Source organism: Trachemys scripta, chromosome 1 (genome assembly GCF_013100865.1).
Source record: "Trachemys scripta elegans isolate TJP31775 chromosome 1, CAS_Tse_1.0, whole genome shotgun sequence".
Lineage (NCBI taxonomy): Eukaryota > Metazoa > Chordata > Testudines > Emydidae > Trachemys > Trachemys scripta.
The window spans coordinates 266933024-266958636 of record NC_048298.1 but is presented as its reverse complement, the minus strand read 5'-3'; the positions used below and the strand labels follow the sequence as shown (position 1 = coordinate 266958636).

The 25613-nt window shown below is 46.5% G+C and overlaps 1 protein-coding gene across 13 annotated transcripts in view; it reads right to left on the bottom strand.

Moving 5' to 3' along the window:
- Positions 1 to 25613, bottom strand: part of MYCBP2 (MYC binding protein 2) — a 395137-nt gene that overhangs the window by 354242 nt on the left and 15282 nt on the right. For all 13 annotated transcript variants that reach the window (XM_034758293.1, XM_034758294.1, XM_034758297.1 and 10 more), the window contains exon 2: positions 5828 to 5903. In XM_034758293.1, the coding sequence (XP_034614184.1) occupies positions 5828 to 5903 (76 nt within the window). The remainder of the gene's footprint in view (positions 1 to 5827; positions 5904 to 25613) is intronic.

Sequence of the window (25613 nt, the reverse complement as noted above, 5' to 3'; positions counted from 1 at the left end):
TCAGTTTTGAGCCCTAAAGCTGAATAAACTGGCCTTAATTATACAAATTAAGAGCAATTTACTTCATAAGCAATGCTTCCTCTCCTACTGCAAAACAATTGTAGGGCACATATCAAGGTTCTTTGGAGTGTCTTCCACATAAAGCCCTGTTTACTTCATTAATGTCAAATGTTACTGCAATGACAGCTACTGTACAGTAAATTTGAACATCTCCATATTTAAACTCATTCTCATTAGAATTGCATGAGGCCTTGATCTATATATGTTGCAGTACCCAACCCTCTTTATAACTAGGTGGCCAAGTCATCTTACCTGCATTCAGGTAACTTCAGAAGTCAACCCTTTTAACACTAGACTAAGTATTACAGGCTGTTTTCCTACATCTTTACAATGAGCTGACCAACTTTCAGAAAGTGTCTCTTGTCCTACTTTCACTATTAAGCATTATGTTATTTAATTGATAGTTTAGGTTTCAAAGCTCAAGTATTCCAACCCATCTGTCCTTCTGCATTGAGCTAACACTGCCTCATTCTGCAGAGATACTCAAACTAGAACCCCACCAATAAAGCAGAGAGCTGATGGCAGAGTATTTTCCATGAGAGACCATTCAATTTGGAGAGGCAGTGTGGTCCAATGGGCTGGGACTGAGACTTGAGGTCTAGTCCTGATTCTGCCACTGACCTCCTGTTTTACCATGGGTAGATCCCTCCACCTTGTTGTACCTCTATTTCCCCTCCCACATTCCATCTTGTCTATTTGGACTGTAAGCTCTTCGGGACAAGGAGTGTTTTGTATTGTGTTTGTAGAGTGCATAACAAAATGGAGCCCTGACACTTTACTGTGCTAAACAAATAATTTTAGGAATAATCCACTATTCACCTTGGTCCTAAATTTATTAATCTTGAGGCCATACTATAAAAGTCTATCTTTTAGAGCAGGAATTCAATGAGGGCTGGAGGGCTAGGAGTGCAGCTCTGTTGAGAAATTGAAAGGAGATGTTGATTTGGTTGCCATTATGTTTTTATGTCTGGTAGCTATATACATAAAGATGCTCATATTCATAATCACTGTATAATCAGCAGCAAAGATGCCTGAAAACGGATATAGATAAAAAAATGCCACCACAGAATTCATTAAAGACCGGATAATCATAATGTATGAGGTATGCTAAAAATCACCTATCAAAAATGTTAATAGCCAGTCTGGATCAACAAGGTCTGAAAATGAAGTTACTTACTTGTAGCCAGAGTTTTTCGAGAGGGCTCTGCATATCCATAGTTATGGGTATTGCACCACCTAATGGCACCCAAAAATAAAACCTTCTCCAAGCAGTAACTATTCGAGCGCTCCTGTGCCCTCTCCTATACCTCCCCTCAGTGTCTCTGAAAGTTCCAAGGCTATATAAGAGGGTGCTGTGCCCTTTACCACTTCAGATTCCTCCACTGCCAACCCAGAGATTAAAAAAAGAGCACTCAGACAAAGCGAAAGACAGGTGGAAGCGTGACTATGCAGAGTCATCTTGAAGAACTCTGGTTACAAGTAAGTAAACTTCATTTCTTCAAGTGGCTCTACATCCCACTCATGGGATTGTTCAGCAGTGCTGAAAATAACCCAGAGGAGGGAACAGAGTCCTAGTTGAATAGAGACTGAAGCACCGCTTTACCAAATCTAGCATTAGCCCCTATGGCCAAGTTAAGAGCATAATGCTTAGAAGAGTGTGTACAGAGGACCAGGTCGTAGCCCCGCACATTTCAGTAACTGGAATTTGCTTAAGGTAAGCAAGAGAAGCTGCCACAGCTGTACTAGAATGTGATCATGCGGTCATAGGTACAGGAATTTGTTAATGTGTAAGAGTCAACAATACATTTTTAATCCTTCCAGTGTCTAGAAAGATATGCTAAAACTCATGTGGGTTACAGGGTAAAACAGAAATAATCTAGATGATTTTCAAAAACTAAAATATCAAAATCTAAATAACTAAATAATATGCAAGAGCATTCTTGCATCCAAAATACATAAAACAGATTCCCCTTTATTAATATGCAGCTCTGGGGGAAAAATACCAGCAAATTAATTGTCTCATATGAAAATCAGACACCACTTTTGGCAAAACCCTGGGATCAGGCCTAAGAACCACCTTATCTTTTTGAAAAGGCATAAATGGTGGCTCAGCCATTAAGACATTTAATTTGCTCACTCTTCTGGCTGAGGTTATGGCAACAATGAAAGCTGTTTTAAGAGAAACAATACAATGAACAATCAGACAAGGATTCAAAAAGTGAGTTCCTAAGTGAAGCTAAAACCAAATTAAGATCCTAAGTAAGGACAGGATTTCTTAAAGGGGGACACAGATCAGATAACCATATTATGCGCAAACAGCAATCTACCATCAACTAAAAATGTCAAAGATGAGTTAGAAAACCCTTCAATTTTAAGTGTATTAACTACTCTAAAATACAAAGTATAGAAGCTGAGACTACTAATAAGATTTTTGCCTCACCCAAGGCACCAATCTGGTTCATTTCAAATAGTAGTTAACACTTGCTGGTAGACAGCTTTCTAGAGTTATGCAGTATATTCTACACCAACAAGGAAATGATTGCTCAAGAGTAGGTACGGTCAAAATCCAATTGCCCAAGCAGTCAGGCAAGGGACTGTGAATCTGATGGAAAAACCTGCCCTCTTGCTGTTGCAGCTCCCAAACCTGGGCTGCTCACAAACAGCATGCAGGTCCCACCATGAGTGTCCGTGTTACAATATAGCCCTGATCCAGCAACTCTGACCCAAGCAGCCTGTCTGCAACACACCAGCTACACTCTGGCTTCCAGCTATTGCCGCGTTTGAGGCTGGGAATCTGACAAAAAGTCAATCCAAGGTGGTGTCTGAAACACTTCTGCAAGACTAAGCAAAGCCCTTGTCTTCTCTTTAAGGAAATGTATTGTAATTGGAAATCCAAAGCTCCTCTTTAGATCTTGAACAGAAATACTTTCTACAGGTAACTTTTTCTCCCTTTTTAGTGCCATTTCTCTTAATTTTCGTATTTTCTTTTCTTTTACTTTGCTCATTCTGAATGTCAAACTGACATTGACAATTTTATTTCTCTTTTTAAACATGTTTTCAGAACATTCAGGTAGAATAACCCTTCGCTCTCACATTCAAAAGCTTCTCCTCAAAAGGCAAAGATGAGGAGCTCCTCTAGGAAGATAGGACAAATTAATTTTCTATGCTTTGATTTTTTTTTTTTAAATCATCATTTCTTCCCTGTACAATGAAACCTTATGATTCATGTGGGAGGCAAACAGATTGGAGACTAAGTCCTTTACAAACAGATAGAACACATCTGGGTATAGTTCCCATTCCGAATTATCAATTTGTTCCCAACTAAGCCAGTCAGCTCTAACATTCATTTTTCCCTTAAATGTGAAGGGAGCAGAGAAGAATCTGCCAAAGTCATTAGCAAGTAACCTTCTCTATATAGGAGTGTTGACCTTGCTCCCCTTGACCTATTGATGTAGGACGTTACACCAAGTTATTGTCATGACCAGTACATGACCAGTGTCCAAATATGGGAGCACTAAGCAGTTTGTACTGTGTTTGTTCCCTTTTTGGAGCAGATCCCCAGGAAGTCCTTGACCTGGTGTGAGCATCCCATCTTTCCAGACTGGCATCTGTGGCAATAACTTCCTGACTGGTTTGCCTATCAGGAAGCCTGAATCAAATTTGCTTGAAACCCACTATCTGAGGGACTTGGGTATATACCTTCACTGATGGGTGGAAAAGAGATTGGTGAGGGAGGACAAGGGGAAGCTCTGTAGCATCCTCACATGAGCATGGGTTCACTAAAGATTATCCACACAAGAGACTACTGATCTCAGAATTGACAGTGTGAGAGAGTGGGTACTACCCAAGAGGGGCTGACCAGTTTTGATAAGATTCCTCATTTTCTCCTGTGATATGAAAACTTTATAGAGAACGGCATCTATTCTCCTCTGAGGTAGGAAATCTATTGCAAAGGTGTTAAACTGATTATTCTCCCAATTGAATCACAGAGCCATGGTTCTGCAGCATCCTGACTGGTGCTGGCTATAGCTCTGACTCTGGATAAGGCTAGAAAAAGGAGGTCATCCAGGAAAGAATAGGCAAGAATCCCATTTCTAGTATTCACACTACTGGCATTTTCATAAATATTTGCATGGCTGTTGATAAACCAGAAGATAAGAGACCTGTACTGGTAGTGCTGTTCTCTAAGAGCAAAGCACAAGCAGCATCTGTTAGACAGCCAAATTGGGATATGGAAGTTGACATGAAGAGATCTGAAGGATGCCCTAGAGTACCCTTGTTGATAGCAGTTAGTGTGTATTTAAGGTTTCCATCTTGATTGTTTTTTTTCCATGAACCTATTGAGATACCTTCAGACTGAGAACTGCCTTGTAGCCTTTTGACTTGGGTGGGGGGGGGGGGGGGAAGGGAAGGGGGGGGGGGAGGGACTAGGAACAAGAAGATGGAGTGAATGCACTGGTTCCTCTCTGGAGAATGAACAGATTCTATTCCTCCCATTCAGAGGAGATGAAGGATGGCCATTTGTATGTCTCACCTTTTCTACATATCCTTTAGCAAGGCAAATGGAATAAATTTGCCTCAATTTGAAAAAAAATCCAAAAGACTATCCCCGTTGCACTGTTTCCAAAATCCATTTGTCAAGGGTCACCACTTGTCAGAACACTGCCAACTGAAGCAGCCGCCAACTACTAATTTGGGGCTCCTCTCTACACTGGGGTGTCTGCTAGACATGCAGTTTGTTTTGAGAAATCTGAGGTTGAACCAAAGAACTCACCTCTGCCACCACATGCTCCCCTGCATCTGTTTCATTTTCCTCTTAAGTGTTTCCAGTGGGATTTTCTATATTGGTCAGTGTAAAAGGATTACCCTGATATGGGGTAAGACCTGTAGTCACTCCTATCCTGCTTGTTAGGAACTAAGGTCTTTCTTGATCTTTCCAACAAATCCACTACCAGCTTATCCATAGGTTTGCCAAACAGCTTCCCCTCACAGTATTTTGAAGTGATTGAGAGCAGTTAATCTGTGGATCTCTCTTTCACTCCCAGGGCCACATGGGTCAGCATACTATCACATTGTAGCTCTTGGCTCTAACTGAGTACCAGAGGGCAATCAGGGAGACATCAAATATGAAGTCTGCTTCTAAAGACATCTTTTTCAGAGATGCAACTAGTTAAAGGCCTTTCTATGCTTCAGAGGTATTTCAGATTGTCAATCCATGCCAGAATTCCTTTGCAAAACAAACTGATGGAGCTGACAAGGCCTCAAAATTTTTCTTTCCTGCTGATTCTATTCTCCTAATCTGTGAGGTCCTTTGGCAATAGATCCCCATCTGAAAGACTGGCTGTGTCAAACTAGAAGGAAAAGAGCATCAACATACCGAAATGAGACCATATTTGATTTTGGATTGGGGCACACTGTAGCACTATTTGGCCATGCTACTCTGCCTTTTGGTCTTGCCTGTAAGCTCCGTTCCCTCTTTCATAATTTTTTCCGAAGGGGAGGTTTTACATAGCTATATTATTCTAGCCTGGAACCAGAACTATATTGCTTAGTGGTCTCACTTTCTCTATTAGACTGGCTTTCCTCCTTTTCTCTTATAGGGATTTCCTGTGGCGGCAAACCCAATATAGATACTGTCTTTAAGCATAGTGATAAAATAATCTGTAGGAAGAAGTTTGTCATGAACCTCTTCCTCTTTATGATATAGAACAGAATCTGACCAGATGGGAGAGGTAATATCTTGAACATATAGATCCATATCATTTACCTTGTTTCGTGTTTTCACTTTCAATTTAGTCTTCTGTTTCCTTTTCAGTTTTTTCTTGTTTAAGATTTTCTTACTCCTGAAAAAGAAAAACATTCATGAGAATAAAAATTAAATTTTAACTGGAAAAATATTTTAGTAGATACTTGGCCCTGTGGCCTCTACTACCACACCCACACAGGAAACAGCAGCAGCACCTGGAAGGAGTTTGCTAGGGTCAAACTATGAATGTTCCAAGAGCCTTATAGGTAAGGCTGCGAGTTTGTCACAGAAGTCACAGATTCCATGCCTTTCCGTGATCTCCGTGACTTCGGCAGTGGCCGGTGCAACTGGCTGCAGAATTGCCCGAGCAGCTCAGACAGCCCCTGGGCCAGTCGCGGGCCACTGCCCCCCCTCCCAACAGCAGCAGGAGGAGTTTGGGTATGGGAAGGGGCTCAAGGCTGGGAGTTGGGGCACAGGAAGGGATGAGGAGTCTGGGTAGCGCTTGCCTTGGGAGGGGCTCCCCGGAAGCAGCAACAGGTCCCTCCCTCAGCTCCTAGCCCCGCACACTGCCTCCACCTGCAGGCATTGCCCCCACAGCTCCCATTAGCCATGGTTTCCAGACAATGAGAGCTGCGGAGCTAGGAACTTAGGGAGGGACATGTCGCTGCCAGCCCCTCCAACTCTCCCCAGCACCAGCTGCCCATCCCCGGACTGCTCCCCCAGCACTCGTGGCACCCCCCCGGATCACCCCTCCCAGCCCCTGCGCCCCCCCTCCCCCCGGCCAGCATCCCCCCAGCACCTGCCCCCCCCCCAGAACCTGTGCCGCCCCCCAAGAACCCACAGCACTCCCAAGATTTAGTCAGGGGTACTGTACAAGTCATGGACAGGTCACGGGCCATGAATTTTTATTGCCCATGACCTATCCATGACTTTTACTAAAAATACACGTGACTAAAACGCAGCCTTAATTATGGTATGTGATTCCCAAAGCAATCAGCACCTGCTACAGCTAACGGTGCAAAGAATGTGTCAATGATATTTAAGTTATACTTCACTATTCCACTGAATCCAGTGGGACTCTCACAGAGCTTCCAGAACAAACTGCCTCTCCTCTCCCCTTTCTAAGCATGTTTAGATGTCACATCAAGAAAAATATCTGTTCCCTGTCTACACTAGCATTTTCATCATTGCTAGCCCTGATGGTGATGAACTGTGCTGGGCAAATGGTGGAAAGAATTGCAAAAAATTCTGAGTGCAGACACAGCCTTTCTGTACTTCTGTCAGGATACAGTGTGTACATTTTTAGTAAAATATTTAACATAAGTCAGATCCAAATCCTCCATACAGGAAAGATGGCATGAAAATGCATGACCAGCCAGAGACTCCAGCTGGAAGGAGAAACTACAGAAGTAGCTAAAGCAGGGACTGCTGCACTCAGGAGAGGATAAAATGGGGTCCATGCAGAACCACATCTCCCCCCACCGTTCCTTGGTCCCAGAACTCTGTAGGGGAGACATCCCTATTCTGGGGTTATTAGAGCTAAAATACTGGTCTGGTGCCACACCCCACCCTCACCATGTGGCCTTGGGGGCGGGGGGGGAGAGACTGCAGGGCGGAACCAGCCAGAGACTCCAGCTAGTAGGAACAGCTACGGAAACTGTATGGACTTTAAGACAAGCAGAACATTTTCTACAGTTTTGACTGTACTTTCTCAGGCCTGTGCTGACTCAGTTTCTTCCAACCCTCTCTGTCCCTCAGTCTATTTTACACATCCCCCTCTGCCAGGTCTCATTCACCATTCCTTTTCAACATCGCCACTCCCCATGAAAAAAAGAAGTCATGAAACTAACATGAAATTTGCTGCCATCACATAGTTCAGTGTGTGTGTGTGTGTGTGTGTGTGTCTTGTCTATTTAGACTGTAAACTCCTTGGGGCAGGTGCCATCTCTTTTGGTGTCTGTACAGTGCCTAGCACAATAGGTCCTTAGGCACTACAATAATAAACGTAACCTTCTTTCATGCTGCTCTTTATTAACAAAGTCCTCCAATTTAGAGCCCAGGATTGTTGAATAATTAAGCTAAGGATCCTGAACTCTCATATAAATAAAAAATTCCCCTATGGGCAACAAAACAAAGATGAGATCATTTATCAGGATGCACTAAATACTTTATTCAGAACAAGGCTGTGAAACACACTTTCTTGAAGACTACCCTTTGCATGCTACGCTCTACACTCACAGTAGCCAAACTCTAGAAAGAGAGAGGAGAATGTTCTCTTTTCCAGCAACTAGAAGTTGTTGCCATCTAAAATTTGTTGCACACCCTCTAGCCAGAACAAATACCAAATATGCAGCCCCAAGGAGGGTCCAGTGAAACCACCCTGCTCAAAATTCCACCACCGTCAGGTTCCCAGCTGTTGGCTTGATGCTAGGATGAGACGAGACTCCCCCTTATCAAGGAACTTCAATGGCTCTTGCTGGCAGTGACCCCAGGTAAGCTCAGGCTACTAAATATCTGGTGAATTTGTTTAAACCTTGATAGTTACTGCTACTGAATCTATTTGCTAATTCCATATACAATCATAATTGTCTGTTCCATCAGATTTTCTTCCAAACGCAATACACACAAATTCAATTCTCATTAAAACTGGTTCCACTGTTGCATCCAGCTCTTTAGGTAATAAGGACACGACTGCTCACATTGATGCAGACAGTAGTTTTTCCATTGGTTTTGATAGCAACAAGATTGCACCATAAATGTGCAAAGCTAGTCAAATAAATTATTGTCTCTTTAAAATGGGCACATAAGGCTTAGAAACACTGTTCACACAAGTAAAGAAAGAAAATTAGAATATCACCTAGAATGGACACAACTAAAGAAAAGAGTGAAAAGCCTGCTGAACATCCCTACTCCATCTTATTTCAGTTCATGGCACAATTATTAAAATTAGATGAGGCTCACTCACCTCATTCAAATGTCTATTTAAATCATGCACACAATGCTATTTTAAATTATTATCAAACCAACCAACAACGGTCCCAATTATCTCCCTCTTGATTTGTGCATGGAAGAATCCTGCACATATGGAGCTCCTGTTGTCAACATAGGATGGGAACTTCGGAATCTTCAAAGGACCATCCTTCTCCAGAACCTGCACAGTCTTCTCCAGGAGGAATGAGGAGTGGAGTTAGGACAAGCTGGAGAAAATGCACATTATGGAAAAGTTACAATTCCAGGCTACATATATCACCCTATTCTGAGTGGATCAGGGCAAGCATAGCTCCACAGGAGCTAAAACACCTATCCTTGTGCCCCATACTGGGGGTATATAGGGCTGTAATAGACAAACAGTTCTCGGTTACTTCTCTACTTCAGAAGTTCCATGGAGACCAAACTCCAAAGCAGAAGGGATGAAGGACAGGTAGTAGAGCACTCATACGGACAAACATCTAGAAGAACTCCAGTCACTGTATAAGTTAAATAAACTTTCGTTCTTCAAGTAATGTCCCTGTGAATGCTCCACTTCAGGTGACTCCCAAGTAGTACTCATTAGAGGTGGTGAGTGCTTTGGAGAAGGATCTAAAATGGATTGGAAGACGGCAGTCCCAAGCACAGCATCTATGCAAGATGCACACACTAGAGCAGAGTGCTTTGAGAAATGTGGATGGAGGCCCATCTGGAAGCTTTGTAGATTTCTGAAATAGGAATGTCCTTTAGCAGGGTAACAGAAGTGGCCTGCAACCTGATGGAATGAACTATATATAGCCTTAGAAGGGAATGGAATATTAGCAGCTTTGTACCAGGAGAGAAAGTCTCTGGGGGCATTAGTGTTTCTGTAGCTCTATCTGTGACAGAAACAAATAACGGAAGAGAGGCCTGAAAGGGTCTAGTCCTATTTAAATAGGAGGACAACAGCCTTCTAACATGCAAGGTGTGAAGGATGTCATCCTCCCTAGTCTAATGAGGTTTATGGTGAAAAACAGGGAGATGACTAGTCTGATATGAAAATCCAAGATGATCTCAGTTAAGAGCCACTGATATAGTCGGAGGGATACCTTGTCTTTAAAGAAAACAGAGTAGCCATCAAAGCCCCTAACTTATCAACTCTCCAAGCAGAGGTGACTGTCAATAAGAAAGTGGTCTTCATGGATACGGCGCAAGAGTGAACACATGACCAGCAGTTGAAAGGGAGGTTGCATCAGAGTTAAGTCCAAATCCCAGGATGGGGGCTCCCTGACGTGTGGAAACCTGTTAAATAACCCTTTGATGAACCCAGAGGTTGCAGGATGAGCCAACGTCAAAAACCGCTCCACTGGATCATGGAACACCATGATGGCCACTAGATGAACTTCAACAGAGCTCGGAGAAAGGCCTATATTCTTCAAACCAAAAAGGTACTCTAGGATTTCTGAGAGGTGAGAGTCAATAGGAGACAAGTGTTATAGGGTACACCAACGGTAAAATCTCTTCCATTCCTGCCCATAAGTTTTTTAGAGATGATTCTTTTCTACTATTCAACAGAACCTCTTGAATCTCTGTAAAACAGGAGAGTTCTATCCCCAACAGACAATCAGGCACCATGTCTTTAGTCACCGAGCATTCGGGTTGGGGTAAAGAATATTTTCTGAGTCCTGTGTGAGCAGGTTGGGTGTTAGTGGAAGGTTGATAGCAGGAAGAGAGGGGATGCAAATTAGATATGGAATTGATACTCATCTCAGCTAAGCTGGTGCAATTAAGACAACCTTGGCTCCATCCTACTTGATCTTGTTTAAGACTGAGGATGAGAAGTGTTGGAGAATAGGCATGTGACAGATTCTTCAACCAAAAGATGAGAAGGTACCTCCCAGGGAATGGCTACCTAGACGACCTCTTCAGGAAAACTTTGCACACTTCATGTTGGTGACCTTGGCAAAAAAAACAACCTACTTCTCGAAAACCACAACTGAAAAATATGTTTGAGTATGGAGTTGGCAAGTTCCCACTTGTGATCCTGAGACAAGCAGCTGCCGAGACCATCACTTATGGTGTTGAGGAGGGCAGATAGGTAAACAGCTGAAATAAGGATGTGGTGGGCTACACACCAGTTCCATAACTTTACAGAAAGGGAAAAGGCTCTCACTCCCCTCTTATGTTTTATGTTGTACATATTGGCCTTGTTGTCTGTCTTTACTCTGTTGAACCGTCCCTTGATCATAGGCAGGAAGTCAGATGGCAGGCATATCTGATGGCCCTCAACTCCAGAGGGTATATGGAGAGTAGATTCCTGGAATCTTCACCTGTACTGAATAGTATGCTCCTGAAGAGGAGCTCTCCATCCTAGAGAGGATGCATCTGAAACTATAATGGTGGTGGGGGAGGAGAGTGGATGGGTGAAAAGGACCCACAGTAGGGACTGATTGGGGGAGAAGCCATGGGACAAGAGAGTGCTGTCTCTGACATTCAACAAAAGAGCTAGGTACCTTGGAAAACTGTTGATGTTAGGCTGCCCAAGAATCCCAATATGGCTACCGGGAAGAACCAAAAGGAAAAGGGGGACACACCCTAGATGTGTCATACCAGTGGGGATGTGGAACTGCTCAATGCTATGTCTTGAAGTATCCCTTAAAAGAAAAGGCTCCAGGCATATCAGACCTGGGTTATAATTGAAGTAATTTTGAACAGAAATTAGGGAGTGAGAAGAACTGTTGTCTCCTGTGGCACTCTGTACCTCAAAGCAGCACCCTGGAACTGCATATGCACTCCTATCATATAATTATGATATATTTCATACAAAGCATGTCATGTAAGATATCATATGAAAGGCCATGATCTGCTGAAACCCATTGTTCTGTCAAAATATGTCTATCATTGGTGTGTATCTAGTTATGGGATATTAATATATGGTTGTTGCTGAAACATGCTGTAAGTTTGCTAGTGATATACAAAGGAGGTGATCCCCCGCCCAGGAGAGTGTTCAACAACCATTAATCAGCAGCAGTTATAATTAAGGGATTTACAATTCAATGACAGATGCACAAGACCCCACCAGGGGGATCGCTCAACCCTATGACTCAGCAAAGCCCACCAGGACATGTCTGGCCTAGTATTTTCCAGGCACGCGGACTGAGGGTATAAAATAAGGGACGGTGGCATCATGCATTGGCCTCTTTCCTCTCCCACCTACACTGGAAAGACAGACTTCACCTGAGGAGACTGGTCCCAGGCTTGAGAAGCCTGTATATTACGGACTGCAACATCCAATGGGGTGAGAAATCTGCTTGATCTAATTACTGCCTAGTCTGATAATGTTTAAGATTTAGACTGTGCACTTTTATTTTCTTTGGTAACTATCTCTGACCTTTTATGCCTACCACTTAAAATCTATCTTTCTGTAGTTAAATCTGTTCTATATTTTACCTAAAACAGTGTTTTGGTTTAAGTGCTTGGGAAATCTCAGCTCAGGACCTCCCCACACCCAACCCCACCCTCCACCGAGCCTCACACACACCCCTACAACCACAACCCCCCCACACCCAGAACCCCGTCCAAGCCCCTTGCACCCAAACCCCTGAAACTCATCCTCTGCATCAGGAGCCCCCCACACCAAGACCCCCACCCAACTGAGCCTCAACCTGCTGCATCCTGACCCCCATGCCACCAAGCCCCACTCCCCCAGCACCCAGATCTCCTCACTGAGCCCTAACCACCATCACCTGGACTTCCCTGAAAGTACCGTTACCCTGAACCCAGAACCCTGCAACAAGCCCCTCTGCATCCAGATCCCCCCTGCACCTGGACCCTTCACCAAGCTGCCAGTCACACAGAACCCTGATACTGTTGATGGAATTCTACCCCAGAAAGTTTAAAATGTTAAAATTCTGCAAAATTCTGCATTATTGTGCTAATCTATTTCAAAATACTTTTCAGCAAAAAAATGAAAATGGTGTGATTATATTGTATTATTTTGACAAATAAAACATGCAGAATTTTAAAATACTGTGTGCAAGATTTGTAATATTTTGGTGCAGAATTTTTAATTGTTTGGCGCAGAATTCCCTCATGAGTAAATCTAGCCGTGTGTGGGGCCCCACATGCTGCTATGCTGAGTGATAAGAGCGCCTGGAGGGGCTTGCTGGTTGTCACTAGCAAAGCACTGTGAGAGAGCCCAGGCTGGTGAGTTAAGGGAGCACAGCAGTTCCCCAGTTCCAGGTTGCACCCCACAGTCAAAAAGGGGGGGCAGACAATGATAGTGTAGGAGGCTGTCCATTCGCAAGGAACCAGTCAATACTGGTAAGTGATGTGGCACAAGGGGTAAAGCAGGTCCTGGGACTGGCAGTGTTCCATCACTGAAGGAAGACTCAGATTAATCAGAGATGAATAGGTCTCTGGAGAATATGAATTCCTGAAGTACTGGGCGGCTCTATGAAGAACTCTGACAAGTCTTAGCAGCAGCAACCTGTGATACCAAGAGTGATGCAGAATGACTGATGGATCTGGGTACCGTATGCAGCGATGAGGACGTGGAAGTCACAGCTGGTACCATCTGGAGTCTCCTAGCACCTTGATCCTGCTTATATGGTACCTAATGCTAGGTTTAGATATAGAGGGACTCTCAGTACAGAGAATCCTTGAGACCTCAGCAATGCCTTTTGTGGCACTTCCAGTATGGCAGGTCTCTTAGGGCCCAACTTCATTCTGATGAGATTTAGGGCTTCTCTTGACAGAGAACTTTCATGCTATCACTTGCAGATCTCTCTTTTTTCTAGAAGGCAATCAAGCTGCAGAGGTAATGGGACACTATGATCACTTGGAGATCACTATTTGGGGGGATGGTAGGGAAGGGGCACAGTTCTGGGTCTGATGCCTGTCAGAGGGAGTGTTCCATCACGATGAGTCTAAGCTTATCTCCCTCTCTTTCCTGAAATGACTCTTGAATCCTAAGCAGATCATGCCCTTGGACAGCACTTGAGTATCCCTTAAGCAGCGGATACAGTGCAAATGGCCACCTCTAACTGGTAAGGAGTCCCAGCAGTAAAGCAATGCTTGATTCCTGGAGATTTAGGTATGATCCCCCCCCAAAAAAGGCTCCTTCAGGAAGGAAAGTTCCCACAAGGAAGGAAGGATGGTTTTGGGGGGCAGGACAGAATGTTTGCCTCTTGGGAGAAAAAATAATAAACTATTGAAACTAATTTATTAGTACAAGTTAAACTAAAGGTTAAGTACGCTATCAAGTACAAATGGCATGGTGTTCTTCGAGATGTGTTATTTATGTCTATTCCACAATAGGTGTGCGTGCTCACCACATGCACCGGTGCCGGAAGCTATTCCCCTAGCAGTACCCATAGGTGAGCGCCCCTACCGACCCCTGGAGTGACACCTCCATGGAGCAGTATAAGGGGTGCTGTGCGCTCTCCCCACCCTCAGTTCCTTCTTGCCAGACAACTGACAGAAGGGAAGGAGGGCGGGATGTGGAATAGACATGAGCAACACATCTCAAAGAACACCAGTCTTTTCTTCGAGTGATTGCTCATGTGTATTCCACAATAGGTGATTCCAATCTATCTGTTGGAGGTGGATAGGAATTCACAAATTCTCGGGACGGAGCACAGCCCTGCCGAACCCAGCGTCTTCCCTGGTCTGGGAAATGATCGCATAATGCAAGGTGAATGTGTGAACTGAAGACTACGTGGCAGCCCTACAAATGTCCTGAATAGGGACATGGGCTACAAAGGCAGCCAACGAGGCTTGCGCCCTAGTCGAGTGTGCCCTCACAATTGACGGTGGAGGGATTCCCGCCAGGTCATAACAGGTACGGATGCACGAGGTGATCCGGTTGAAGAGCCGCTGAATGGAGATCGGCCAACCCCCCATGAGTTTGGCAGAGGCAATGAACAGCTGTGAGGACTTCCTGAACGGCTTGGTCTGTTCCAGGTAGAAGGCCAGAGCCCGTCTCACATCCAGCATGTGGAGGCGGCGCTCTTCGCTGGACGCATGTGGCTTGGGGCACAGGACGGGCAGGAAAATGTCCTGACCCATGTGGTAAGTAGAAACTACCTTCGGGAGGAACAAAGGATGTGGGCGGAGCTGGACCTTATCTTTATGGAACACCACATACAGGGGTTTGGAAGTCAGGGCCCTGAGTTCCAAGACCCGTCTAGCTGACATGATCGCCACCAGGAAGGCCACCTTCCACGAGAGGTGTGACCAGGAGCAAGTAGCTAGCGGCTAAAAAGGGGGGACCCTGGCCAGCACCAAGTTCAGGTCCCACTGTGGGACTGGGGGGCCTAACGTATGGGAAGAGACGATCCAACCCTTTAAGGAATCGGCCAGTCATAGCATGGGAGAATACCGTGTGCCCCTGCACCGGCGGATGGAAGGCCGATACGGCCACGAAGTGCACTTTGACGAACGAGAGCACCAGGCCTGGGGTGCTAAGGTGAAGGAGATATTCTAAAATGAGCTGGATCTGGGCAGCCACGGGGGAGACGCCTTGCTCAGCTGTCCATCGGAAAAATCAAAACCACTTCGCCAAGTAGGCTCAGTGCGTGGAGGGTCGCCTACTTTCCAAGAGGACGCGCTGAAACCCTTCCGAGCATGTCCTTTCCTCCCAGCCTAACCATTGAGCAGCCACGCTGTGAGGTGGAGTGCCGCTAGGTTGGCGTGGAAGAGGCGACCCTGGTCCGGGGAGAGCAGGACCGGGAGGGGTGGCAACGGCCACAGCGGAGCTACTGCCAGGCTCATGGGGGTCCTGTACCAATGTTGCCCAGGGCACGCCGGTGCCTTTTCCAGGACCTTGCCAATCAGCAGTCCCCCCAGAGCAGAACCGGGGACATAGATGGTTCTGCCGAGTCGCGAACAGGTCCACGTAGGGAGTTCCCCACTCTTGGAAAAGTCTGTGCACCACCTCTGGGTGAAGAGACCACTCGTGCTGAGAGAAGTTCCGGCTCAGGAGATCCGCCGTGAGTTCCAGGCAGAGGATCAGGCCCCGCCTTGCCTGTTGGTGTAAAATATCGAGGCCGTGTTGTCTGTGAGAACCCAGACCCCCTGCCCACCAGGTGCGAGCGGAAGGCCACACGCCAGTCAGACGGCCCTGAGTTCCTTGACGTTTATGTGGAGGGCAAGATCCTGTGCAGACCACAGACCTTGAATCTGAACATCCCCCACATGGGCTCCGCCCCCCTGGTCTGATGTGTCGGACACCAGCTCCATCAACGGGGGCCTGCCTCTGAACGGAACCCCACGGAGCATGTTCCCCAGGGAGGACCACCATTGTAGGGAGGTGATCACTGGCTCGGCCACAGTGAGAACCTTGTCCATCCTGTCTCTGGCCTGGGAGAACACAGAGGCCAACCAGAGATGGAGGGGCCTCATCCATGGTCTGGCATGGCGAACCACATATATGCACGCCAACATGTGACCCAGGAGCTGGAGACACGCTCTGGCCGTTGTTACTGGAAACCTTCTGACTGTGTCAATGAACGCTTTTAGGGTCTCGAACCTGTCTGGTGGGAAGGAGGCCCTGGTCGATTTGGTGTCCAGGACTGCCCCGATAAACTCTATACGCTGTACCAGGACTAAGGTGGACTTGGTGTTGTTCACCAACAGGCCCAGAGTGCCGCACATGGACAGGAGGAGCACCACGTGATCCCACACCGGCGACTGGGAGCTGCCCTTGACCAGTCAGTCATCCAGATAGGGGAAGATCTGGACCCCACGATGTCTGAGGTAGGCCGCCACCACAGACACACACTTTGTGAATACCCTGGGGGCAGTGGACAAGCCAAACGGGAGGACCATAAATTGGTAGTGTTCCTGCCTAACCATGAAATGGAGGAAGCGCTTGTGCCCCTCAAATATATAGATGTGGCAGTATGCATCCTGCAGATCGAGGGCAGCATACCAGTCCCTGGAATCCTGGGAGACCATGCGGAACTTGAGCTTTACCATGTACTGGTTCAGGCCTCGCAGGTCGAGGATAGGCCTGATCCTCCCTTTGGCCTTCAGGATAAGGAAATAGCAGGACTAGTATCCCTTGTGTTTGAACTCCACTGGCACCACTTCCAGCGCTCCTAAGCCAAGAAGCCACCTTACCTCCGGCTCGAGCAGAACCTTGTGAGAGGGGTCCCCCAAGAGGGACGGGGCGGAGGGTGGTTGGGCAGGGTAGAGGAAAACTGGAGGGTGTAGCCCCGGGAGATGGTGTTGAGGACCCATCAGTCCAAGGTCAGTCGAGACCACTCCAGGAGAAAAGCACACAACCGGTTGGAGAAGGTAAACTTTATTGTGGGTGGATCCCTGATGTGAACTGGTGGATCGCCCCCGGGCGTCCCGTCAAAACTGTCGTTTCCCCGCCTGTTTGCCCTTTGAGGACCCAGGCTGGGGGGGGGGGGGCAGACCGGGACTGCCTCTGAAGGTGTTTCTTATAGTTTCACGACTTTTTATAAGGGGGCTCGTATTTAGAGTGGGTGGCCTGAGCAGCAGCCTGCTGCAGCTTAAACTTAGGTCTAGCCGGAGTGGGAGCATAGAGGCCGAGAGTCTTAAGCGTAGTGTGGGAGTCTTTCAGGCCATGCAGTTTTATGTCCGTCTTTTCCGCAAACAGAGCCTTGCCATCAAACGGGAGGTCCTGCAGGGAGGTCTGCGCCTCACTGGACAGCCCAGACAGCAGAAGCCACAATGCCTTTCTCATGGACACCGCGGAGGCCATGGACCGTGCAGCCGTGTCTGCCGCATCTGACGCTGCCTGCAGGGTTGCCCTGGCAGCCGCTGTACCCTCCTCCACCAGAGCTTTGAACTCCTTCCTGTCACGCTCCTGAAGGGAGTCCTCGAATTTGGACAGAGAGCCCCACAGATTGAACTCATACCACCGACCCAGGAGAGTCTGATGGTTTGCCATTCGTAACTGGAAACTTGAGGACTAATACATTTTCTTTCCAATTAAATCCAGCCTCCTTGAGTCTTTATTTTTCGGAGTAGGGGCTGGTTGGCCCTGCCGCTCCCGGTGGTTGACTGACTCAACCACCAGGGAGTTAGGAGCAGGGTGGCTGTATAGATATTCATGCCCCTTGGCAGGCACAAAGTACTTGAATTCCACTTTCTTTGAGATGGGGGACAAGGAGGCTGAGGTTTGCCACAAGGCATTTGAAATTTTTGCCACCCCTTTGTGGAGTGGAAGGGCCACCCTGCCCGGTACCGAGGCAGATAGGATGTTGAAGAGGGAGTCCGAGGGCTCCTCCACCTCCTCTGCCTGAAGGTTGAGGTTAGATGCCACCCTTTTCAATAGTTCCTGATGGGCTTTAGAGTCCTCCTGCGGGACAGAGGGACAAGGAGATGTAATCACCTCATTGGGGAAGGTGAGGAGGCAGGTGCAGTACTTTGCGTGTCCACCGGCACCGGAGGATCCATCACATGGTCGCCCTCTGGGCACGGCACCGAAGATGCACGTCCCACCGACTCCTTCCTTGGAGGTTGGGAGAGGGAGGCCGACAGCCGTTCCGAGGCTCCAGCCACCGAGCGAGCCCTCACCAGGGGCTGTGTTGGGGGCCACTGGTACCGCTGGGAGCAATGCCGACCACGAGACTGTGATCCTGACTTGGAGAAACGGTACTGCCAGTAGCAGCTGCTCTGCGATCGGCTCCGGCGGGCAGCGACAGCAAGGCGACGACGATCGATGCCCAGGAGCAGTGCCATGGCAGGGTCCTGGAGCGAGATAACAAATGGGAACGGCGTCGACATTCGTATTGCAACTGGCTATGATAGCCCCTCAGAGATGAGGACCTTCGGCATCATCTGCCTCGGTCTCGATGGTGTCTGCTCCTCGAAGTGGAGCGGTGCCTGGAGTCTCCGTCAGTTGGAACCCAGCCAGACAACCTGGTGGGTGTCGATGGTGACCTGCATGAACTACACACAGGACGGTCACTGAGCAGCTAACGGGGTTGGGAACATTCCCTCAACTGGGACTGGTACTGAGCCGGGGGCGACTACGGAGATCCCAGTGCAGCTTGCCTCTGGACCGTGGAGCCAGCATTGGCAGTGCCCCTGGTACTGGCATGGACATAACGTCCTGGGCCGCTTGCAGGGCCTCCGGCATGGAGGGCACCCAGACATCTAGGGAAGCCTGCTCTGAATGGGCCGGGATACTCCGCTCGACCTGAGTCAGAGGCTAGAGGCCAATGGGGACTGAGGACTGCCCAACATGCGTCTAGCCTCTCCCCCAGTTTTGCTCCGGTGCCGCAGTAGAGAAGGCCTCTTAGCCTTCTTGGCGTGCCCCTCAGACGGGGAGCGGTGCCGACTGGTAGATGGCAACAGGGGGTTGCCGCACACCGACACCGTAGTACCCGGTGCCAACTCAGAGCAGCGCACCGGAGTCAGGGTCAACGCCGACTGCATCAGGATGGCCCCAAACCGAATGTCTCTCTCGGGCTGAGGCTTGAACGACTTGCAAATCTTGCAGCGATTACTGAGATGGGTTTCACCCAAACAGCGTAAACAGTCCACGTGCAGATCAGTCACTGGCATCGGTTGCCTACAAGTGTTCCACGACTTAAAACTCAGGGCATGCCCCGGCCCAGGCGCACTAAACTAAACTAAAACTAATCAAACTACTTTAACTACAGGTACTAGTACACTGAACGAACAAGAGTTCTGGAGGAGAGCTGCAGACAAGCTGGAGCAGAGCAGTTCCGAAGCACCTTCATTGGCGGCAAGAAGGAACTGAAGGTGGGGGGAGCACGCAGCGCCCCTTATACCGTGCCACGGAGGCGCCACTCTAGGGGTCACTAAGGGCGCTCTCCTATGGATAGTGCTAGGGGAAAAAACTTCCAGCACCGGTGCACGTGGCGAGCACACACACCTATTGTGGAATATACATGAGCAATCACTTGAAGAAGAAATTAAGGGGAAGTTTAAAAAAAGCAATTTGTCAAGGTAAGGAAACTATTTCTGTGCTTGTTTCACATAAATTAAGATGGTTAAAAGCAGCATTTTTCTTCTGCATAGTAGCGTTTCAAAGCTGTATTAAGTCAATGTTCAGATGTAAACATTTGAAAGAACCAAAAAATTTTGGTCAGAGTTACGAACAACCTCTGGTCCCAAGGCACTCATAACTTGGAGGTTTTAATAGTCTTCCCAAAGTGTTTGGTAAGAGTAAAAAAAACACCTTGGGATGCGCCCAATAAAAATCAGAGATGTTACTTAAATTTCTAATCCATAACTTCATTTTTGTCCAACATAAAGCAAAACTGAGCATGTACCTATCACAAACCATTAATAGGTGTCAAGATAGAGGTGTGACTGATATGTAATTTAATCATAGGGCAATACACAATAACCATACCTCACTGAACTACCTATACAACATCCCTCTCTGACACCCACCAATCCCCCCAAAAGGCTATATTTGCAGTACAAACACAAAGCTGTCAGGAGAACAACTATTTAAGTCAAGTGAGTTGAACATTTATTCAGAGTCCAGTAACTCTGTAGCAATACATAGTCAAACAACAATGCTGACTCCCAATATTTTAAAATGTTGTAGATTACACCACTGTTGGAGCCTGGCTCTGTATTTTTCAGTATCTGCCAGAAGAACAAATGCTGTCTCCCACAAAGGATAAATAGGGCCTGTTAAAAATTAAGGGGAGAAACCAATACCATCCCCAGAATACTGAAGAGAATAATCAGATGGACCAACAGAGGAAAAGGGCATTTACCCAAGAAGCAGCCTGTACTAAGCCAGAGTTTTTAATTCCATGGCTGAGAAATCTTTTCGAATTCTCAGTATTCCCTCCTCTCATCATGGTTTGAACCTGACCTCCACACCACCTGGAAGATGCTTTAGGATCCGGAATCTGACCTGACTCTGCATATCTCTGGTGCACTACTAGAGCTTCAATTGGTCTTCTTTGGTTTCAGAATTTTTAAATGTCCAATTGGTTGTCAGTGCCAAGTAGCTTCATTACAATGCCTTTGATTTAACTGCAGTTAGCAAACTGAAAGAGACTTGGAGCCAAGACTCAATCATAATGGTCCCTTACAACCTTTCTACCTATATATTTGTTCCTAGTTTTGATATTAGAAAAATCTTTTGACCTAAACATCATTCTCTCTTTTTGCTCTGAAAAATGGTCTGTACTGCTCTGTTACCTGATGCTGCACTAGCTGGGGTTTGGTTCTCATCCTATGACTCACCAGTCATCTGGGTCTTGCTCCAAAAAGTGAAAAGGGATCTGGACAGAGAAAAAAATCTTTAGGACTGAGCAATGGTATATGCCCTTTTATGATTCTCTCTTTAATTATTGTGTTCACAAACACTCTTTTACCCACAATAAGCCACTTAATTAAAAAAATTCCAAATTATTCCCTCATTTAAGTTTTCCAGTGTATTCCATCTGTCTACATTGGTCTTAAAAATGTATATTGTTTGAAACAGACTGTAATAAGAGTCCTGTATACTGCAGTTGTATGTTTAGTAATAAAAAAAACACGAGGCAGGTAGAACGTGACTTTTCAAGGGCCAAAAATACATTAATTTCTAGAAGTACCTAACGTACTACTCACTCACGGGAGTTTTATGTATTTGAAAAACAAATTTAATGAGAAGGGAGCTTGTTGCTGGTCTCCTTTATTTTGCTAAAAATGAAGGTTCAAAATTAGTGACAGAATGGGAAGTGACTACAATCAGGAAAACAATCTGATGTACATTTTTAAGATCAATATGTCAAATACAAAATTTTCTCCTGACCCTCACATGCAGCAAGCCCCTTCAAATAAAGAAGTTGTTCTAGTTGCCTGAAGGTCTTTAAGTTTCAATTGGATTTATATTTACCTTTAGGTGGGGGGCAGGGGGATTTCTTGGTATTATATACAATTTCCAAATATAGGATCCCTCACTAATTTTGGTACGTTTCTTTAGCTCAATGTCTGTTAAATGATTCCGATACACCTTTTTTATGCATGGATCTTAATGCATAATTGCAACAAGCATAAAAGAAATACTAATTCAGTGGTTCTCAACATTTTCCATACCAGGACTTCCCTTAGACCCCTCCCTCCAAGACCTTCCCTCCCATCTAGCAATATAGGAAGGGCACAGAGGTCATGATCCCAGTACACCTGTTTGTGAGCCTCAAGTTACGAACCCATGTCATGCTTTGCTCATGGAAAGAAGCATTCAGAACAAGGTAATGATGGTCACCAAAGTTCAATGGAAATTCTTGACTCTTCTCTGATCTCAGACACAATCCAAAACTTTGCCACAAGAAAACCAACCAATCTGGTTTAGAAAAGGAGCTTCTGGTGCTGAGTGCCCATTGCTTCATATCAAGTAGTGAAACAGTGCACATGAGGTTTACTTTTAATAAAATTTGCATCGCCTACAGCTTCACCAAGTATCTTTTTCAGTTTCACTTTCATCCTCTCTGCTGCCAAAACTTCCCAACAAGTTGAATAACGTGTCTAAACATATTGGGGTCCAACAGACTGGATTCTAGTCACAAGGTCAGTGTTTTCCTGTCACTAGTCAGGCACCAACAGTGCAAATACCAATAAAAAAATACCAATTCAACCCAGCTGCAAAAATCAATTGATGAAAGTTTCAAAGATTTTTGTCCCCTACAGAAGATCCTCTCTGAAGACCGCAAAACAGGCAATAATCCTCATGTATGGATCCTTCCCATTCATGGACAAATGTTAAAAATTGGCCAGAAGACTACTTATGTAGTTTTACTGAGAAGTACTGGATATTCTAAACAGCTGTTCCCAAACATCTGCAGCCATGTCATAAATTTGTCAGCTAAAGAGAGAAATACTTTGACTTGTCTTGCAGCAGCAAATCCCAAAACAATGACGACATCAGAGAAAGCATACTCAATGTCCCCCTCTCCCCTGTTATGAGGAATGGCATTTTTTGATTCACAGCAACACCAAGTGTGATGCTCAGAGGGCTTTCATGTTTACAGCATTTCCATTAATAAAAAAACATTATTTGGTAAGCCCATAAGCTTCCCCCAGAAGAATTCAACTGGTTTCTTCTGCAAAGATAGATAGTTGGTCTCCAAATGATCTCAAGTGTTTTCTTTCTTATGGTCATATGCATGCCCCAGAATCTTTTACCAGCTACTGCAACACCTTCTTTGAAGTCACATAATAGCTGACAAGCATTCTGGTGCATCCTTTGGCCAGAATCCGCCAGAAAAGAAAGTCAGTCTCCAAGAAACAGATCCACAGAAGAAGAAAAGGTGAGTAGTCAGAGCAACCCTGCTATCTTCCTTCATAGAACTGTGCAGGGAGCATGAATTCCAATCCAATTAACTTCTCCTTGAGGGGAAAGTTGGAAATCAAGGCTATGTCTACACTACACACCAGTGTTGGTCATGTTATCTACATGCTGCAGTGCAAAGCAAGCTGTGTCCACACTGCAGCATGTAGCTACATGTGTCAATGAAAGACTTTGGAGGAGGCAGCTGGGAAAAAGCTTCAGCAGCTCCCTGCTGCCATAGCCTTTTCCCGTGGCAAGGAAAAGGCTCTGAAAGCGGGGAGGCAGCAGGGAAACCCTCTGGCCAGAGCCTTTTATACCCATGCTGGGACAAGGGCTATATGGGTATGTACACTACTCATCGCTAAAAGAAGTGTGAAGTGTAGACACACCCCAAGAGGGCTACAGATAGGGTAACTAAGCTGATTTTGTGAGAGTGTCCAGAGGGAGGAATATGGGGGCTGTTGTGATAATTGGACCTAAAATTTACCCTAATTGTGATTTCGCATATAAAAAAGTTTAAGATCAGAAGATATCACAATAACCTATAACAAAGTGTTGATGGGAAAAGGTGCAAAGGGAGACAAAAACTAAATTAGTCCAAACAAAAAGGCCTAAGGATATAACTCAAGGAGATTGTAAAGACCAAGTTTGATCAACAAGAAATTGTGGGTCCAGAAATTTGTGAATCAAAATTAGTGTGTCGTACATTGGGCCTAACTGGTGGACAAAATAGATGGGCTATTCTACCCACCATTCTCTTTGTGAGTTCTTAAAGAAAGATACTGGGGGTGGGGGGAAAAAGAGGGGGAGAGAAAGAACAGGAAGAGGCTAGTGGATCTTGGGGCTTCAGCCCTGCAGGGAGGCGCCTGCCCAGGCTTGGGGCTTCAGCACCGCACCTGCTGAAGCCCCGAGCCCCAGCAGGTGCGCCCCACAGAGCTGAAGCTCTGAGACCCTCCTCCCCACTGGGCGGAAGCCAAAGGCGACATGTGGAGGGGCACATGACCATGCCCCCTCAGATTTTTGCTAAGGTTTGCTGGCCCCACTCAGTCACATGGTGCCACCATGCCCCCTCTCTGCACAGCAACTGCTGGAGCCAGCAAGCTGGGAGCTGCAGCCATGGGGAGCAGCAGTGGCAAACAGCTGGGAGCTGTAGGGAGAGCCACTGCTTTTGCTGCTGCCTTCCCAAGAAGCTAAAACAGCAGCCCTGCCCTGCAGATTCCAGCTGTTTGCCACAGCCTCTCCACAAAGAGAGCTGGAAGCTGCAGGGAGTGCCGGCTGAGGGTAAGAAGGCAGGCGTGCCTGGGGAGCCATGACAAACTGTTGGGAGGAGCAAAACTTTAAATTGTGCCCCCCCCGCCCTCCCCCATAAGCATCAGTCATCTGTGGCAGAAGCCCTTAGCCCCACCCCCTGCCGCAGGGCAGAAGCCCCAATCTCCCCATCACCACAGTCCGGTAGGTGGAGAATGAAGGGGGGCTCCACGAGCCACACTTTAACTATAAAAGAGACATGTGGCTCGAGAGCCACCGTTTGGCCACCCTTGGCTTATGCAATGGCCAAACTGGGTGGAATTTTCACAGGGATGGCAAAAGGCCCTTACACAAAAAGCCACCCTCTGACAAATTTCAAGTCCCTGCTCCAAAGTGTGGTTTTTTGCTGCCCCCCACTCCCCCACACCAGCCCTGGGCTCTCCCCCTCCCCTCCCCCCGCAACTGCACCCTCCTGCCGCCCCAGCCCTGGGTCACTGGTAACTCGCTCCCAGGGCAGGTCATTCAGCAGGAATTTTGGATATGCACAGAACACAGACAGGATTGGTTCCCATATGGTTACAGAACTGCAGTAAAGTGGAACAATTTTCAGCTTGTGTGACTGGAGGATATCTGGATGCATATTATAAGACTGTCCTACATAAATGAGGAAAAGTTGAGGTGCCTTTATTATTTTGTTCCATTCTGTGTTTCTATGGGGGAATGCACTATCACGGTCTTCCTTTTAAACAAATAAAATTAAAAAAGCAATGGCTGTTGAAAATAGCACTTCCAGTCCTAATAACCACTGGGAAGCATTTCTTGCTCAATTTATTCTACTTTTTCTACAGCAAGTTACAGTGGATCAGTATATTTGATGTGGGAGAAATGAAGTAACAGCTACCCAAATTGAGCTTGAGCACTCCTGAATTTTGAGGGTGTTCAAATCTGGAAGGCAGGTGCTAGATTCCCTTTCTGAATATTAGCTAAATCTGGAAAGAAAAAGTCAATTTCTGCTTCCATGGCTCAGAAGTGGAAATCCTCCTAAGTCCCTGTACTGTATCTAAAGCTGCCCAGGTCCAGAGCCTCCCCTCCCTTACTTTTCATTTTAAATTCTAGTGGGATCCACATACCTCCCTTGCTAGGCTTCAGATAGAGAGAGGTGCACCGTCCATTTAGTCCACCCAATTCCTTCTTTAGGGGAGAGCCCAGGGCTGGTGCGGCAGGAGGTGCGGGTGGGGGGGGGGAGGAGAGCCCAGGGCTGGGGCGGCAGGAGGTGCAGGTGGGGGCCAGAGTTGGGATGGCAGGAGGTGCGGGGGGGGGGGGGGGAAG